Here is a 19,415-nt window from a genome sequence, read left to right as displayed (position 1 = left end):
AATATTTAACTATTTAAAAACTATAGTGGCTAAAATTTACAATTTTCAAATTACTTAAAATCTATAAACTTTTTTTACAAGAAATTCGCTTTTGAAGACTATTTACATCTTAAATTGGTCAAGAAAAATGTATACAAATTATTTCTAGGAATATATTTAAATAATTATTCAATATAGACTTTATTTTAATGTATAACTTTTCGTTCGGTGCCGACAGGTTCCGTGGGTAAGCAAACAGTTGCTGCCGGGACTGGGAAATGGCTCCGGGTAGAATGGGTGCCGGAACGATGGACGGACAGCTAGTCAGGTGGCTGATGCTGCTCAAGTGCATGAAAGAGCGTTGCCATGGCTGCCAGCGGTGCAGAAATAACTATATTTAGAACCGGAAACGGAACCAAGCGCATCCCCACACACATGTGTTCGTGTCTGCATGTGTGTGTGAGTGTGTTTCTGGAGCAGCTGCAGCAGCAGCTTTTCTGGCAATTGAAACTGCCGGGATTGTATTTGCTATTGAAAAACGTAGAGGATTGTGGGAACAGGAGCCTGAGCCGGAGCCAGAAGAAGTTCGAATTCCTGCGACACTTCGTTTCCGGAAAAGCATATTCCCGGCAAATGCCAACATTAAATAAGCCCAGGCAAAGTCAAGAATTATTTTTATAGCTCTATATTGGTCACTTTGCTGATTCAATTTCCATGACATTGTTTTGAGAATTTTAAGCCAACTAAGCCCGATATTGAAATCAATAAGCCAGTCCAAATATCACGTATACGCGCCAGTCATAGGAAGATTAGTAACACGTCAAACAATGACTACAATACCGGAGCTTTGATACACTTAAAATATAAAATAAATAATATTATTAATCGATTTTGGAAATATGCACTTTCAATTATATAGAAAATTATATAAAATATTTTTATAACCCTTAAAAGTACCCAAATTTGACATTCAAATGTAAAGTGTTTTTAGCAACACCTCCGCCTTTGAATATATCCCTTTGAAAATACAAAATACTCACAGTTTAAGTACACTTTTTGGACATTTTAAAGCCGAAAAGTGGAAACGCCAAAAATGGCGGCTAACTTTTTTTTATTTGCATGGATTTTTCGGCCGGACGACCAACATTTTTGCAATTCTTGTGCAAATGATGCCCTCCGGAAGAGCCAGGACACATGGCTCACGGCGTCCACACACAACACACAGACCGGGGGCTGTGGGAGAAACGGGGAAAATTGGCGACACTGTGGAAATGGAAACCGGGGTTGGGAAGGGGGGTTAAAACTCTGCGTCGCGTATCCGCAAAATCAATGTTAAGCTTGTAACGTGCAAAAGTTAATGCCCAGTCGGGCCCAAAACAGCAACAAAAACTGACCACACGGGACCACCCAAAAGCGCAACTAAAAAGCCAAAGCGGAAAATGGCCACAAACACAACTAAGAGGGGAAAAAAAATAAAATAAAACAAAATAAAAGGAAACAAAACCAACCGCGAAAATAATCAACGAGACGTAAAAATGCTGCCATATTTAATATGTAATTGTGTGTGTGTGTGTGTGCAAGAGAAACAATGAAACTTGAAATTATAAATGCAAAAACGGAGCTCAAAACGCCATGAAAACCAAATGAAAATCGAAAAACCAAACTCACCATGAATAGATATTGCTTCTATATAGTATAAACACAGTTAAATGAAAAATACTAGCATGCTCTTGTTGATTTTTTGAAATCAAATGAATAACAAATATATATATATTTTTGGGGTTTCTTTTATGTAAAATGTAAGGTTTGAAAAGTTTTTAAGAGTAGTTTTTGAAATTCATACATTAATATCTCTTAGATTCATTTATAACCTCTATTTTTGATCAGGAAAAATCATTTACAAACCCAAATTTAATTTTTAAATATTAAAAAGTATTTGTTAAAAACCTACTACTATTATTTTAACCATCGCTATAAATGAATGAATGACATACTGTTGAAACCAAGGGCTTCAAAAATAACAAAACTCGTGTACAATATTTGGGTACTCCACTTGACTGCCATTGTTTTTTTTTGGGCCATTGTTGCATTTCTGTTGTCATTTTTAAGCCAATTTCCGTTCATTTTGACGCTTCCGCTGCGCTGTCCCATACACACATACAAAATGACACAGAAATATGTATGCCTTAAACGATTTTCCACTGGAGTTTAGATCTCTAAAACTAAATTTAAACTTGATTTAAACATAAATTGATATTTGTCAGAGTTTAATATGAAACAGATATCCTAATGCATCGAAATGTAAGAATCCTGCAATCAAATTGTCTGTTAATTGCCACGACATCCGGTACAAGTTAAAGATAAATATGTTTGCCAGAGCAATAAAACATTTAATTGGATTACTAAATTTTATTGCTTTCAATCGAACGAAATACATATATTTCTCTAGAATATTTCATGTTTTGCAATCAGCTCATCATCGTAGTCTGATTTATGCTCACAGATTATGAAAACTAATTTACACAACGAAGTTGCAACATTAGGCCACCGCAAAAGTAAGCAGAACTACAAATGTATTTGCCAAAAATTCGAAAAACGAGAAAAATCAAATTGCAAAACATTTCATTGATGAGCCAAAGGCAAATAAAATCTTTATTTGAAAATAACAAATATTCCGGAATTTTGTACATAGTACATGGCTGACAAATATAAACAAATGCAATTTACTTTATACAAATGCACTTGATAACAACATTCGAATACAAACAGTCAGTGGGCGGTGCTCCAAGTTATTATTTATATAAAAGCAGTCTGCATGAGTAAGCAAAAACGCTACATAAAACCAGATTTAATTGTTTGTTTAATTTAGTTAAAGCGAAGGGCAAAGAACGGAATACAATTTTAAGTGAAATCATAAAAGCATTGGTTGAAAGTCTTATTTTATAAATATTAGTAGAGTAGATTTTTATATTTTTTATGTAATATATTTTGTTCTTTTTATTAAATACTTTTTTGAACTGGATATACTATTTTAGCTAAGCTAAATTGCATAACCATTTTTAATCAATGTTTAGATGTAAATTGTTAATGTATTGATTTGAATAATCTTAAGGAAATTATCTTAAAACCCCACTAATATATTTATAGTAATATATGATAAATGAGTTTGATTTAGTTTAATAATAGAATATATGAAATTTATAAAACAATATAAATATTTAATTAAAATGAAAGTGAAATAAAATGCCAATTACCCTCCCATATACTTTTGTAAATGTATTTCTTAATGATCACATTCAACTTAAGATTAAAATGTTTTCTAGAAGGTGTACCATAATTTTAAGAGTCCTTTGTGAAATGAGCAACTCTAATGAATTGAGATGGCCAAATGCAACACTGGCCGTATATATTGCCATTTTGGCCCTGTAGACTCCGGCTCAATGGCAGCGAAAAAAAATTGGTCCGCTGTGCAAACAGATTGTTCACATAGGGATGCTATGATGCTATGTTGTGGGCCCAAATACAGGGGGTATTTGTTAATATTTTGCATCTCGTTTGCGCTATGGCCGATAGCCGATGACAGTTTGCCGCACAATGTCAACAAGGCCGGCGAATTGCATAGGTCGCTGAAAATGGCAATATGTGCGAATAAATGGACATTCGGTCGCCCCCGGGGGGAGGGTGGCGGCAAGGACATGCATGGCACACAGTTGTCACTCTGTTTGCCGGATAACCGTTATTATATCCTACTCCGCGCGTTTGCATGGCCCTCGTTTCGGACCTCGATCCATTTGACATTATGACAACGCATCATCGGACAGAGTTGGCAAACTTTCGCCATCACATCGTCCTGTAATTTAATTCTCCATTTCCGTCCCAGTAACTATGTCGGATGTCGGTTGTCCTGCGTTGCTATTGCGTCGCTCATCACCTATTGCCGGTCATAGCAACTTTTTAATAAGCTCGATTTGGTGCGTTTTAATTAAAAATTGTGCCCGAGACCAGGTCATAATAGCACAGGGAAAAATTTATTATTTAGAGATAAAGAATGTAATATATATTTTTAAAAGAAATTGCATTTAAGGCAGATTTTGGGAGAATGTAAATAATAATATTTTGTATAGTCTCCTTATTATTTACCTATTTATTTGTTAAGTCGAAATACCAAAAAAATAATTAAATTAAATTATTATTAAAAATATATTTTAATATATTGTAAAATTATTATTGGTTTTAAAACTGCATTTTCCTGTTTTTTAAGTGCATTGCGTTGCAGTATATTTGCCTTCATTGACCCCCTGGCCAAATGCCATGCCTCCGGACCGTTAAAGAAATTTCATTATATTGCCAGATGGGCGTGGATCGAAAATGTATATAAGTGGGTCCAATGTTTGCATTTCTCACACACACACGCATATGAAAAGTTTATTATGCCAGTTTTGAGAGAAAGTTTCTCAGTTTAAAACCAAAGGGAAAACCTCTGCTAAAAACAAACAAATAAGGGCGTTAAATAATGCTTAATGAGATGCAGTTTCAAGAGTATATTATATTGCAAAAAAAACTGGAGCACAAAAGAAAAACAGCAATGCGTGGCGAAAGGTGCAAAAAAGTTTATTAATTCCCCCAGCCAACGGAAATCGTTGCCTACTTATGCGCACACGAACGAGATAAATAGGGGTTGATGACGAGGGTGGCATGCATGGGGTGGTGGATGGGTGGCTCACACACACACATGTTGAGCAAATATTATTGCCTTGTATTTCATTTTTATGTTGACTTTTGTCTCAGTTCTTTGGCTCACACCCGAAATACAACAAAAGAATGTTTATTTGGCGTGTTGCAGCAACACAAATAATTGTCGAACAGCATGTTGCACGCGTATAAGTGCGTGTGTATATGCTTGTTCTTGTTCTTGTGCGGTTGTGTGTGTGTGTGTGGTTATTTACGATTGTCGTAAGAAACTTAGATAAATATTAAGTATACGCAACATTGTCACGTCAGAGACTAATGAAAAATGGCTCTAGTCTGGGTAACGAACGGAATTTATGCTGATGGAAAACTTTAAACGATAAACCATCGATAAAAACCAAACGCTGTTAGTTTTCCGGAAAATTCCAACGGCAACAGCTGGGCGAACAAGGCGAACTCAATGCATATATAGCGCTAACGATAGATGTGCACAGGGAAAGATAGTTAAATCATAAGTTAAAATCTTTTTTCTTTCTTAAATCTCATTTATGTATTTTAAGGAAACAATACTAGGAGCTTTTTAAATACACTTGTCACAAGAAATCAGCTTTGATAAGTACCCATTCACTACCCATTTCTTTCCGTGTATATATATACGCCTATCCATGTCTCTATGCCATCCACCAAAAGTTAGCTAAAAAATAAAAAAAAAAAAGAAATGGCTACCGCGTTTCGTGAAAACTCGATGATGCTCCTGCAGTTTCTGCCTCCTGCCAGTGTCCATGTGCGCGTAAAGTCCATTAACATGAAAGGCAAACAAACAGGCAGCCAGGACACTTCATAAACAACGATGCTGCCTCCTAAAACTGCAAAAAAAAAAAACCTGCACAAACACTCTGAAAAAAAGAAATGAATAAAGGGAACATCAAGCTGCAGTTTGCAACCGAAAAAGCTACCAAGGAACGCAGCACTCACCCATGTTGAGCACGAATTTAGGGCAGATATTCGATATAGTCTGAGGAAAACCAAAAGCCTCGACGCCAAAACCAAACAAGAATTATATTAATTGAAGCATAACATACCGGGGAAATGGAATTCTACAGAATACCTTGCCTGCATTTCGTTATTAATTGCAATTTCAGCTGGGAATGTGAGCCGAGCAAACAATTTCCAGTTTTAACCACTTGATTAAACGGAACCTGTAATTTTACAATGTGAACTCATCACTGAACTTCCTCTCTTCCTCTTTTGATATATTTCAGGTGTCGGAAACTGAAGAAGACCAAGACTGAGGGCCGAAAAGGTAAGAGAACTGGCTAATTGAACGAGGGCGAGCAAATAGTTTGATCCGGACAATTATTGTTGCCAGCATTGGTTAGGTCACGCCTTTAAGCCAATCAACTAAATCAACAATACGCATACGCCATGTATGCCAAACACACACACACTGATACACGGACACAGTGGCCCAAACGCTGACCCAACACGAAAATTCAAGGCTTAAAATCTAACCAAATAAAGGGATTGCGATTGTGATTGGGCCAGTAGACTGACAATTATTATGGGAAATGTTTTTCGGGCGAAGGACGAAGGCTGGGGCATTTCATTGAATACAATGGCATTAACAACAAGAACAAAGATGCGCACACAATTGAGCAAATATTTAGTGAAGGGAAATAATTTCTAATAGGTTTTCCTTCCAATTGAAATCGGATATTATGTTATGTCTGGACGGGAGTTTGTATGTTCGTATGTGTAACAGTGGTTGATTGTGTTTACGCAATGTTTGGCAGAATAACCCAGAACTCCATGCAAATATTTGGCTTTCCTTTGGTTTGGGCCCCAGAACTTTTTAATTAAATATATATATAGATTCCGCACTAGAGCTGCTAAGCGATTGCTTAATAATAAAGACCATATTGTTTTTCCATTAAATTTTGCTCAGCTCCTTAAGTTGGCCCCGGAGAAACTTCATCTCTCCATCTCCATCTCCGTGTCTCTGGACTCCAGCATTAGATATGCAAAGCACACAACAACACAGCAAGTGCGTTGGGGTCAGGGCTGGGACCCGACTAATTTCGAACGGAGAGCAGAAATTAAGCAAACAACTGGTGTTTAAGTTTGTCCGGGCCACTGAGAAATTAAGCTGTTGCTACAGAAAGGAACTACGAGAGGGAAAAATAAAAAAAAAAACGAAACCAAACACGAAACACGATTGTGAGTAAATATTCCGGGGCTGCACAAAGTTTCTTCAGCTTCAAGAAGCTTCTGGCTGGCTGGCGTACGTGTGTGTGTGCGTGTGTTTATTTCACACCTGAAGTGTGATGAAAATATGACAACAGAACAGAGAGCACATCCCACCTGAAGACAGGTGCCGAGTGAAAATTCACCCTGCACCTGGAACGTGTGACTGTGGGGCATTCGTGCTTGAAGAGTTTTCTCTAGCTGGGCTCTCTGCAAACAAGCATAACTTGAAGCTCGTCTTTCACACACCGTCTTCTAGTTTTTGTGACTGCACTTTGCAAAAATATATGCCACCGAAACCTATATACTTTTTGCGCTCTAATAACTGTAAGAATCTATTTGCTACAATTGTAAAGGACACATGATTGGCAGAGAAAATAATCAAACTTGTTAAAAAATTTATTACAAAAACACTCATAAGGTCCCCTTTAGAAATTACTATGATTTTAAAAAACCTTTAAAATGAGTCTAAACTAAATTTAGAGCAAAATTTGTTTCTTTTAGCAATATAAAATTGTATAGCATTATCTTAGACAGCTTTTAAAGGGTTTTAAAAAATCCTAGAAATATTTAAAGCTTTCCCGATTTATGTTATAAGAACTCCCAATTATTGCATATTTTTAAACACATTTTAATTTAAATTTAAATGATCTACATGTTAGATTTTTCAGTGTTTTAAATGTTATGCAGCCAAACAGAGTCCTTGGTTTATGCCCAACATATTCAAGGCATTAAGATCATCATCACCAACATCGTTGTCTGTCATCGATACTGTTTTCTCTCATCACCCTGAGACTTTGATTGAAAATGCAAATCGCAAATAGTTGGCAAATATGAACAATCAGTTCAGGTTTTCATTCGCTTTTGTTTTCCATACCCTCAGGATTCTCTATTCCATTGCCCATTTCTGGCACTCCAACCAACTTTGCCCCTTCATCATGATAATCAACTTAATCGACAGCATTCCATTGCAGACATCGGGAAAATCTGACAAGTCACCAAACTTTACCTAAGCCCCAACTGCCTATTACATTATTTTCCCCTAAAAAAACAACCAGGCTATTCATAAGCATTTGCCTGATCATCGAATGGGAACTATATACACACACGTGCAATAAGGCAAAAATGTTCATTTAATGTTGAATGAGAGCAAATATTTTTTTATGGCCTTGACAAATCAGTTTTCCTGGTATTTTTTATAATAAGCAGCATGACAAAATGCTCAGCCCACCCACACACAAACACACACACAGAAACACACTCACACAAAAGTCAATTGATTGGGGAAATTCGGAAATTCCTTTGGGCAGAGGGTGAAGCTTGATGGGGGAGAGAAAAAAAATAGAAGCCGTGCAAAATTCATTCATACATGGACCGGATTGATTTTGGAAAAGGCCAAGAGGCAGCAAAGCAAGTTAGCACTATACCTATATAGAAGCAGTCGTTGTCAAAATAATAATCCCATCAAAGTTCAATTAATACATTTTTTAAACTATAAATATTTTATTTTCAAAGATATTTTTAGAAGATTAGGTTAACTTTAACTTAGGACTCTGCCCTCTGTAACATCAATAGTTACTCTAAAATATATTCTTGTAATTTTCTTAATGGAAAAATGATCTATAGATGTATATTATTATCTTTTTGTTTAGTTATAACTAATAAATAGAACCCATAAATGAATTTAAACAAACCAAGAAGCAATCAACCTATTAAAACCCTGTAATGCCTAACCACTTGACCTGTACTGTTCTTACTGGCCCCGGATATATATCAAATACACTCACGGGACCACGGACGAAGAAAAGAGCAAATTTCGCCTGCCTTTGTGAGTTGGCTTTCCTGTTGCGACAACGACACGGCATTTATAAAAATCATACGCCCTGTTGTACCAGCAGCACACGGCAAACGTGGTGTCTCGACAAAAGCAAATGGCAATATATTCGTATTGCTTGTCAGCCCACATGTTCGCGAACGATTTCCGCATACGTAATGTCGATTTTGACAAAAACTGTCACCCCTCTTTCTCTCTCTGGGCCTGGCCAACACAATGAGTTCCTCATAAGAACATCGGCTCCTTGGCAGGCGCCATGAATTCCCATCATTAAGAGGCTTAATCCACTTGCCGGCGGTGCGTTGAAGTGTGATGGATCCGCCCAGTTAAGCAAATCACTTGGCCATTGTCTGGGGCGGTTTTTACTTTACCAACTTTTCCTGTGATTTGGCCATAATTGAAGGTGGCAGCAGCAGCAGAAGCTGGCGAGGCTTGAAGCCATGAACGATTTCGATTCCCAACATTAAAATGTAATCAATGAGTTTGATCCAGTCAGAGTTTCAATCAAAAAGATTTCACAATTGATGGAAAGGATAACATAATTATATAGTTGTTGTTGATTTATTTACAAATTCTGTAACTTAGCAAACAAAATGTCTTGTTAAAATTGAACCTTTATATTTATAACGTACCCATTCCCACGTCTTAAACAACCAAATTCATATTTATAAAAATTTCAACAGAAAAGCAACAATAGAAAATCATAAAGAATAGAAGGCTGTAACTATGGAAACAAATATTACGCAGCTAAGTTGTCTAACAAAGGAAATTCTCTGACAGCAATAGCTTTCGTTCCTTTCGAGAGTGTCCTTACCCAATTAGGAATTCTTTTTGAAAAGTGTACAAATATATTCATTGCCTTGAAACTATAAAATCTTAACTGTTGCTCTTGCTACCAAATTCCAAAATCAAGAGAGACAAATATCCAAACTACTGTCGATAAAGTTTGATGAGTTATTGAGTTGTTAGGCAACAAGCAACATAAAGATAAAAGCCAGCACTCTGTTGGCGTGAAAAACTACCATTCAATTTGGCGAAACCTCCTTCTACTCTTACTCCTCCTAGTCCCTCACCTGAAGCATACCTGCTTCAAGTTGTAAGAAGTTGTCATTCGGCAAAAACTTACACATACGCACACTGACACACACATCGCACGCACGTCAAATGCGACAGGAAAACTTCTACGGATGACAATTGAGGGGGCGTGTGTGTGAGTGTGATGGGGGCGTGTCCTTGGACAAGTCCTTCAATTGCTGTCGCAAAAAACTTTGCCCAATTTAAAGAGGCAAACAAGCAAGCAGGACCCAGAGCCGAAAGATACTTAAAAATGCACAAAAAGAAATTTAAACTAAAAGAATTAAATCAATGAGAAATGTGAAAACTACATATATATTTAAACTGTTTATAGATTGTAATGTAAATATTTTTAAACATTTTTTATAAATGCCTCAAGTAAAAGAGAACTTTACAGTGCATTTTTCAAGTATTAAGCTGACATAAATCAGTGGTTCTTTGGGAAAACCTGTGCCCTAAATTCCAACTATATACCGATTTTATGCTCAGTGTGTAAGCCGAAACAGATCAGGTATTACTCACGCCCTGACAGATTCCGGCCAAGTCCATTGGAGTTTCTTTCGGCAATCGCTCCCTCGTCACTTGGCAACGATTCCGAGACTGAGACTGTCAATCAGCAACCTAGATGTTTTTTTTTTTTTCCTTTTTGTTTTCTGATTTTTGGGCCAAACAAACCAACTAATTGGTTGAAATGCAGAGCAGAGAGGCAAGGCTAATTTTTTTTTTTTTTTTGCTGCCAAAAAGTTTTACGCTTATTACACCAAAGGCAAAACAAAGCCAAGCCAACAAAAAAAAGAAAGCAAAAATGGTGTTGAGAAATTCATGATTCATTAGCAGAGTCAGACCAGCGCAAGTGGGTAACTTTTCAGCCACGTCTATTGCACCGCCTGGCAGCTGCCTTCTTGGCTAATTTAAATTCTTTTGGCGCCGCCAGAGACGTCACATCGCAGCACCCAACCGCTGAACCACCAACGGCGGTGTCCTATTGGAAGAAGTCGGGCATGACAGCTCCTTAAGCGCCTGAGTGATTGACATCAAAAAGGTCTACACAGCAGCCAGAGCAGATAATATAATGAGCGAGCAGTGCACAGCTCAAAAAACGTGGTCACAATCAAGGATATTCAGAGATACGATCAGAAAATAAAAGTTAAAAGTCTGGGAAATATTTTGACTTAAAAAACTCTTTCAGATTTGTTTGTAAATTAAAATAATTTCACCTTCGCTCTACAAAACACACTCTCATTTTTTGCAGTGTCCATATGCACGCATGTTTTGGGGATATAATTAAAATTTCGCATCATTAGGAATTTTGTAAATTTGCCTAAACTTCTAGCTCAGAAAAGTTTAAACAGTCAATGCTCCGAAATTGAATGAGAGGGCAGTTTTGCTAGGAGGATTTTTCCGGAGTTGTCCGCACTTGAAAATCCCTCAAAGGGAAACTTCGTACTAAGCGCACTAATGATACTCAAAAATAAAGGCGCCTGGAGATACCCATGCTTCCCCCTGAGTTGTTAGGGACAACAACGCTCCTCCCGACACTTGTTCAAAGGTAATTTAAACAAAACGAAAGGAAAAAACAACTGGGGGAAAGTGGTATCAAAACGCAAACAATTCTTCAGGTTGTTGGGGCCAACACACACACACACCTTCCACAGTTTCAGCAATCAAATCCTGTGTGAAATGAAGGGACAACCCAAAACCCAAACCCAAGACCAACCCATCTGACAAGCGTCTTAAGCAACTGGCTAACAAATCTCACTAAATGCCAAGACAAAAGTAAATGAAATTGCACTAAATCTAAGGGGAATTTGTCTTGACGAAATTTCAACCTTTTGGCCCCCGGAGTTCCTCAGATGGGAAGATGGGATCCGGGATTCAGGATCCGGGAACCTCGGGCGGGCATCGTCAAAAAAGGTACGAACAGGAGGCCTAGGCCAAAGTGATAAACCGTTTCCACTGACATTGCATATAAATCTGCGACAAAGTTGCGTCTGCCACGGATAGCTCCAAATCGTGCCGGATTTGTCACGCCAAATCGTTGGAAATGCTTTTGGCCCTGTTTATGCCCAGTTTCCCACGTTGCCCCGACCCCCCATACTTGTCGTTCCAGTTTTCAGTCCCCGGCTTTTGCCATTTTACCATTTTTAGCTACCGAAAATTCGCACAGCAAGAAGAGAGAGAGTCGTAAATCTTTGAGTAGCTTATCTCCAAACAAAACTGTGCGCTTTTTTAATTCGCTGGGAAAATGTATGCAAAACAAGGGCCAACGAAATCAAGAAGAAATGTAACCGAAAAATGCACAGAGAAAATGCTAAATGTTTATTTAAAATGAGGCACATGTTTCGCGGAAAAGAACGCTAGCGATATTATTTATAGGCGGGAGGAGGGAAACTTGGGATAACAACTTGGACGAGATGATTCTGGAAATTAGGTTAACAAAGACCATTTTTTTTTTCTGTTGTTTATATTCCTAGAACTTAGATCAACAACTTGTAAGCCGCTTTTCACTCGACTCTGGGGAGGAAAAACAAAAGCCAGAAATCCGCATCCACATTTCCCAACCATTTATCATAAAATGCCAACACAATGACACCGATACGATACGCAGACAAAAACCAAATTCAAAGATTATGTCTTCAACTTGATAAACGAGATGTCACGGAAAGTATTTTGTGTTAACACCTCAGCGAATCGCATAACAAATTGGTTTATTGAACAGACACAACATCAAAGTTGGTGCCTCTAATTTGCAATTGTTTTAGTTGGTAATTAGGGTGAAGGTTCCAAAAAAGGATAATCAAAACAAGAAAAACAACACCAAAAAATAAACAACAATAAATCTCAGACAAGATAATTTGATGGATCCAACGATGAGACTTTGATGTGCCAAAAATAATTGCATGCAAATTTATTTTAATGCATATTTACCCTCGTAATTGCTGCAAATTTACGTTTCATTTAATCGACATTGTCAGAGGGTCCGGGGAAAAGCACACAAAAAGAACAACAAGAATGTTAGAATAACTAAAGTCGACCAGGGAAATACACTATTATAAACATTAAGCAAAATTAAACTAAGAATGAGGAACTTAAACCTTTTCTTATTTCCTTTTTATAATTATAATATATACCTCTAAATTACTCATTTTATTTACCAAATTTCTAGGTAGCTTAATGGCTTAAATACTCACTTTTCGGTACATAATACTTATGAACATTGTCCTGTGTAATATACCCTTTCTCTCTGCCGCCGCTGGGCAGCCAAATGGCGACCATGAAAAAGCGGCAAACAGATTATAACTCCCAACTGACATTCGCGGGGACTTTATTATTTGGCCATTGAAAAATGCGAGACTAGCCAAGGGATGGGTTTATCTTTTTTTTGGGTTTGGTTATGGTGCCGGGGTGGCCGCGGACCCAAGTGGATTTTAATTTTTCAAAGTTAAACAGCGTCGGCGACCCTTTTTTTTATATACGCCGGGAATGAACCGAACCGCTTGACTGGACACTGGACTTTCCCCCCAGTGGACACTGAAGCTATGTTTGTGTAAATGTCGCAGCCGAAGCTTTATTGTTTACCTTTGCGACTTTGCACTGATTGATCCCTTGGGTGGCTCAGCAGGGCGACTGTGTGTAATTAATTTCGCCTTTTGCTTTTCGCTGTTTGATTTGCGATTTCTGATTTTGGTCCTGGCCTGATTTGTGCTCGGGGAAAATGGAAAACCATCAAATTGTCACGTAATTATATTTGCGTTAATGATGTTCCGAACCCGTCGCGACATCAGAAAAGTCAATTAATATTTTTGGTGAGCGAACACAACAATTTAGATTGTTGGACTTTAATTAAAATGCTTTGGCCGCAATTTCAATGCATGCTGAGATTTTTAATTTTCATTGAAATCGTGACAGCCGATCTCATTCTGGTCTCTCTTATATTGTTCCTTTTTTGTGTTTTGTATTTTAACATTCTTTTTTTTCGGTGGCTTGGCACGCGAGTTTAAAAACCCGCTGCCAGATTCCGGCGATAATGGGCAGAAAAATGTTTGGGCCATTAAATTATATAAGCCTTAAGTGGTTGTTAATCTCACTTTAATTTTTTTCACAAGCCAAACTTGTTCTTTTTGTGTTTCATTCTGATTGCATTCGCGTGCTACTGAGTAAGATGTTAAATGCAAATTATTCAGATAATCGGTTAATGAGGCAGAAGTGTCGGGGAATGTCCCAATTGGTGAGTCACCATGAATGAAGGCTTCAAAATTAGTTCTTACAGAACCCTAAAAATATAATTTTAACATTTTAATTGAATTACTTTTCACAAAGACCCTTTTAAATAACATTAACTCAGGTCTGGCAACGACATTTGTGAGAGAATTTCTTCTCAAAAAACATTTAGATTTTATTGCCTTACACGTTCATTTCACAACAACTATTGTAGAATTGTTTTAGCTTTCGCAATGAATTTTCCAGTGACAAAAATATTAGCAAGCTAACACAACACAAAATAACATGTTAATATAGATGACAAGCAAGGGAATATGAAGCCAAGCACTTTCCATATTAAAGCTGTCTGTCCGGCACTTAACTCTCATGTTCGATGGCTGTTGTTCTGCTAAAAACATGCTATATATATACTATATATGTACTATATATATACATATATAGGGACGACAACGAACGTGCAGCACTCATTCGTCTGCTCACGTGCTGCATATTCATGTCAGGGGTTTGACTTCACTTGCCCAGCCGTTGAGATGAGGTGAGGAATTTCTGAATACACGGGAAAAATGCATTAAAAATATTAAGTAGTTAAAATATATTTTAGATAATGTTTTTTTAATTAAGGATTTATTTATAATTGAAGAAGATTTTGAAATAATTTATTTAAACCACTAAATTCAAAAGGGAAACCTATGTATTTTGTCAAAGACAAGCAGATAGTTTTTGATTTCTCCAAGAATCTCATTAGTTTCTTCGATAGTTCGTTTAATCACAATGATTTAATATTATTTACTTTTAAAAGCCAAAGCCCTAAGACTTTCCCTTCTTCTCATGCACTCCAGTTAGTCCTTAAAGAACTCCTATCAATTAAGATATAGTCGCTGTTCTCTCTGCACTCGACACATCAGTATGGGTTACTATTAATGGCATGCAGTATAAATTGAATTTCATTACATGACGACGTCAATTAAAGGCATGTAAAACTGAATCGTCAGTGACGGTTTTAAAATGCAGCCAAGCCATCATCGAAAAGAATCTGAATCTGAAACTGAATCTGAATCGGGAAAGGTAGTTGAGGAGGTGGTGGTCAGGGGAAAATGGGAAATGGTAAATGGAAAATGGGCGACAGCAGCAGCGGCGGTGGGACATTGACGTTCGCTTAATGAGTCGGCAAATGGCTGATAAAAATGCACAGTGAATATGAAAATCGCTGGCGCTGACACTCGTGACGTCGTGACGCGGCGCAAACTTCTCGAAACTGACAGGAAACATTGATAAAAGTGCCAACTGACATTGCGTAATGATGGTTGCGCCTTAATAGCCGGCTCATTAAACCTGGCCTGCATTAAAAGGCAAAAAAAAAAATATATAAAAGGAAACAGATATACTATCCAATATATGAAATATTACAATGCACAAAAAGTGATTTAACATGCATCGTACAGTGAAAGTTTTTTAATCAAACTTGCTGCTTCTGTGCGTATTTCACATTTAAAAAATATTAAAAATCTAATTAAAACTTAAACAGAATTTTGTATTATGTACTGGCAGCATTTTTGCAGTTGAAATTCGCTTAAGCTAAAAGCCCGTTAACAATTATGACTTTCCTTTGCCGCCCAACTAGTTGGGGACTTGAAAATGAAAGGAAAACTTGCTGCCAGTGACGGCAGGCTCTGCCTTTTCCTTTATCGCCCCCGCTGCCTCCCTTGGCTTTGTTTTAACTCGACGACAGTTTTTGTACGGCTTTCTCTCAATCCGCCAGTTATACGATATATATAGTATATATATAGTAGCAGAAAACTGCAACTGCAACAGCTAGAACACTTTGACTTTGCTTCATTTTCAGTTTTACTTTTTCAACTTTTAATTCTTTGAATCTTAATGACTTCTCGTAATAAGTTTTCATTTCTCATAATTTCTTGGGTTAATAGAATCTTTGCAGTTTTATGTGTATGGCTGCTGCCATACTCTCATGTAGAGCAACTTTAAATGTTATAACCGTGGTCATTGTACTGATTTTGAAGGATTGATACGAGTCAGAAGGCAGGAGTAAGTCAATTTTATGTAAAAAACATACTCATAGGAGTTCAGTAAATTTTATACAAAATATTCACAGAAAGTCTTACCAAATAGAAGGTTAACAAAAGGCTTTGTAAATAAATAAATCATAAACGTAGAAAACCAGTTGGCAACCACTGTGCTCTGCTCATTGAAAGTTTTTTGTTGAACAAGGAATAAAAAAGATATAAGAAAACTATAATTATGGAGTTGACACAAAGTCGGACAGCAGCAGCAGCAGCAGCAGTTACAAGTAAAAACGCAGACGACAATAATGACTCGGACGAGTCACGATGAGATGGAGCAGGAGGAGGAGCAAGAACAGGACTGGGACTACTATGTGGAGTCCTTGGCAGCCATGAATTCTATCCAAGAGGAAGCACTAGAAATGCATAAAAGTCGGACTGCATAAAGCGCAGCAGGACCGCAGCAGTTGACATTTATGTGGAACTGTCACTGCTGGCTTAAAGTAAACTTGGTAGTGGAAAATGGCCGGGAAAGCGGATGGTAACAGTAGAGCAATGTGGGTGGGTGCTGTATGTCTCCGGAAGTGCAAGTCCTTGAGCCGCGTTAAATACTTGGCTTCTCGCTTGTCGCTTTGTGGCTAATAATAAATTCAAAAGCTGCCAAAGTGCAGCGGCAGTAACAATTAACTTATTAAATGGCCAAGTCAAAAGACGAAGGGGATATGGGCAATGGAAGTTGTGGAAATGAAACCGAAGCAGCCATAAAGAAGGTATCAAGGGGGTGATAGTAGGGAGGAAATACGCATCACTCCCTTTTCCGGAAACTAAAGCGAGAGAAGGGGACAAGTTTCTTACAAAAATATACATTTGCTTAGAAGAAAATTTTAGTAGTTCAGTTCAAAACTGTTGAAAATAATTCCCATATATAACAATACATACAAATGATGTCTTATTTTCTAAGTGAAGTACCCTCTTCCAAGAGCCTCACTCCAATTACAGTCTCAACCTTTTACTAATTAGCGAAATTGATTTGAATTTTATGGCGCGACAAATTGGTTTGTCATGGAAAGAGGAGTGAGAATCGAAGGCCTTGAGGATGGAGGGTAAACTCCAATTGAAACTAAATGTTTTGCATTAAATTAAGTCAGTGCTGTTAAGAAATCAAACTGTTTTGCAGCGGGAACGGGAATTTCCAGCAAATATCTCAACACTTTTACCATTTCTTTTTTCTTTCTTTCCGACACTCTCCTTGCAGCTGTTGTGACATTTTTTTGGCAAAAGCAAAACGCAATGGCGCCAAAGACGCCGCCATTTTCGCAGCTCGACAAAATGGCGACAAGGACATGCACATCCAGTTGGCTCTGCCGCCTGCTGCTATTCGGCTTTTGCATTGGCGCCGCTGCCGCTCGAGGTAAATATCCATAAACATTTATATACAAATTCATTTGCAGCTCTCGCGCATAAAATACGCCAGCATAGATGGCTTTTGTGAGCCGGCAAAAAAAAAGTGGCAATCGCCTGAATACAAATACATATATATTGGTTCAAATGAAAACAGCATCGCGGCACCTGCGGCCTTTTTTTGGTGTGCAAAAACTAATTATGTATCTGTCAAAATCGAACGGGCAAACAATGCTTTCCGCTTGTTTCGGCGTGTGCATCGAATACCGCACATAAATATTATTAATTAATCTGATAGTTTCGCTTTAAAAACTCCATGAAATTCAATTAAATTACTTGCCGTGAGTGTGGGTAAGAAATCAATGTGAATATAGTTCAAAAGTAAAATAAATTAATGTTATTTAAAGCAATTGTTTGGTTTAAACGAAATGCTATTTTTTATTGATATCAAGCAAAACTGATTTTTAAAGTAATTAGCGAGTATTTAAAACTATTAATCAGTTCAGCCTTAACTTAAATAAGTCCTTATAAAAGAGTGCTATATTTAAACAATATTTTAAACACCGTTTTTATTTAAAGTAAAGTAAAGAATACCTTGCACCAAAAACTTTTACATTAAAAACAGTTTAAGGAATAAAAAAAGTACCAACAGGAAATGGGATTAAAACAAAAAAGTAAGCAAACTAAATGGAACAATTTAAATATCAGTTACAACGTCACACCGAAGTCCTCCTGCCTCTTGTCCCGAACAAAAACAGACTCAACAACAAAATCTCCAATTCAACTGTCACACACAAAGTGGATGAATCGAAAAGAGACGGTAAAAAATAAAAGGATTCTAGTGAGATATATATATCAAAATGTTGTTGGCAAAAAAAATGCAATTGCATTTCGCACGTGATACTCTTGGTAGGTTTAAATATCAGAATTTTTACCCAAACGATTGGAGGGGGACGACGACGCGTCGCCAATCATGCGAATTTTATTGCAATATTGCGACAATTTTTATTAAAATTTTAGAATTTTCAATTTATTTAGCACTCGTATCAGGCCAACACACTCACCCAGTCTCTCGCTGGGCAACATTTTGCCCTTTGATTTGTTGCAGCTGCGTGAAATTTGGTCAGCAGATATTGGCCAGTCGCTCCCGGAACGGACACTACGTGATTTGATTTCCATGCAGGACTATTTTCGTTTGGTCAGCACAATATTGCTGCTGGCAAGTCGAAAGTATTACCCAGTTTAGGGAGTTTGAAGGATTTCAGCATTTTGCTGGTCATTTAAAGCGAGGCATTCCAATCGGATCGAATGTGAGACTAATAGACTTTAAATTGAATTGGCCATTTCGTTAATATTTTGCGAGTCCAAGAAGGCAGGCAGCTTCAATGTTTATCCGCCAGACAGACAGGAAACTGTATTCCATCCTTTTCATCCTGGAGGCGGTAGGGAATGAAATTTGCAGTGGCCTACGCAAAAGGCCAGCGAAAGTCAATTTAAATGAAAAGAAAAATCGTATGCTGGCTGAAGGTCGAAATTGTTGTACCCTAAATTAAAGTTTTCTTAATAAATTAGATTTATAAAAAATAGAATATATTAGCTATTGCTGTATGATTGCCATAGACAACAAATTCTTAAGTTAAACGCACAATATTTGCGATATAATATGGTACTTTTTCCGTTAAATTAAATCCCTATACACAACATATTTTTTTTATATTGAGTTTTATAAACTTGTATGCTATTTAATTAATTATAGAAATATTAAAATGTTTTATATCCATCTATGTCCAAGGAAATGTATACAATTGTAGTGAAAAGAGTATTCATATTTTTGTCCAAGCTCCTTTCCTCTGGTTGTTATGTTGCTTCCTTCTGTCTGTCAACACACTCTGATAAGTTCTACTGCTGCTTGCCATCCCCAGTTGGCCTGCATCCTGTCCGGTTCCGTTTTG

The 19,415-nt window shown here is 37.3% G+C and overlaps 1 protein-coding gene and 1 long non-coding RNA gene across 3 annotated transcripts in view; one reads left to right on the top strand and one right to left on the bottom strand.

Annotated features, from left to right (window-relative positions):
* Mur89F (Mucin related 89F) overlaps positions 1 to 19,415 on the top strand; it is a 53,359-nt gene that overhangs the window by 17,760 nt on the left and 16,184 nt on the right. The window contains exons 3-4 of the mRNA XM_070286905.1: positions 5,931 to 5,971; positions 17,318 to 17,473. Of these exons, the coding sequence (XP_070143006.1) occupies positions 17,353 to 17,473 (121 nt within the window). The 5' untranslated portion in view covers positions 5,931 to 5,971; positions 17,318 to 17,352. The remainder of the gene's footprint in view (positions 1 to 5,930; positions 5,972 to 17,317; positions 17,474 to 19,415) is intronic.
* LOC138928821 (uncharacterized) lies at positions 649 to 13,643 on the bottom strand. Of its 2 annotated transcripts, none has more exons than XR_011445224.1 (3): positions 13,400 to 13,643; positions 1,020 to 1,212; positions 649 to 834 (listed from the first exon to the last, which is right to left on the bottom strand). It is a non-coding gene; the product is annotated as an uncharacterized lncRNA (long non-coding RNA). The 2 variants fall into 2 exon arrangements; XR_011445223.1 differs by lacking the exon at positions 13,400 to 13,643 and adding an exon at positions 1,648 to 1,723.

This window comes from Drosophila kikkawai, chromosome 3R, assembly GCF_030179895.1.
Source record: "Drosophila kikkawai strain 14028-0561.14 chromosome 3R, DkikHiC1v2, whole genome shotgun sequence".
NCBI classification, from domain to species: Eukaryota; Metazoa; Arthropoda; class Insecta; order Diptera; family Drosophilidae; genus Drosophila; species Drosophila kikkawai.
Note: the sequence above shows the minus strand (reverse complement) of the source record. Positions and strands in the feature narration are given on the sequence as shown.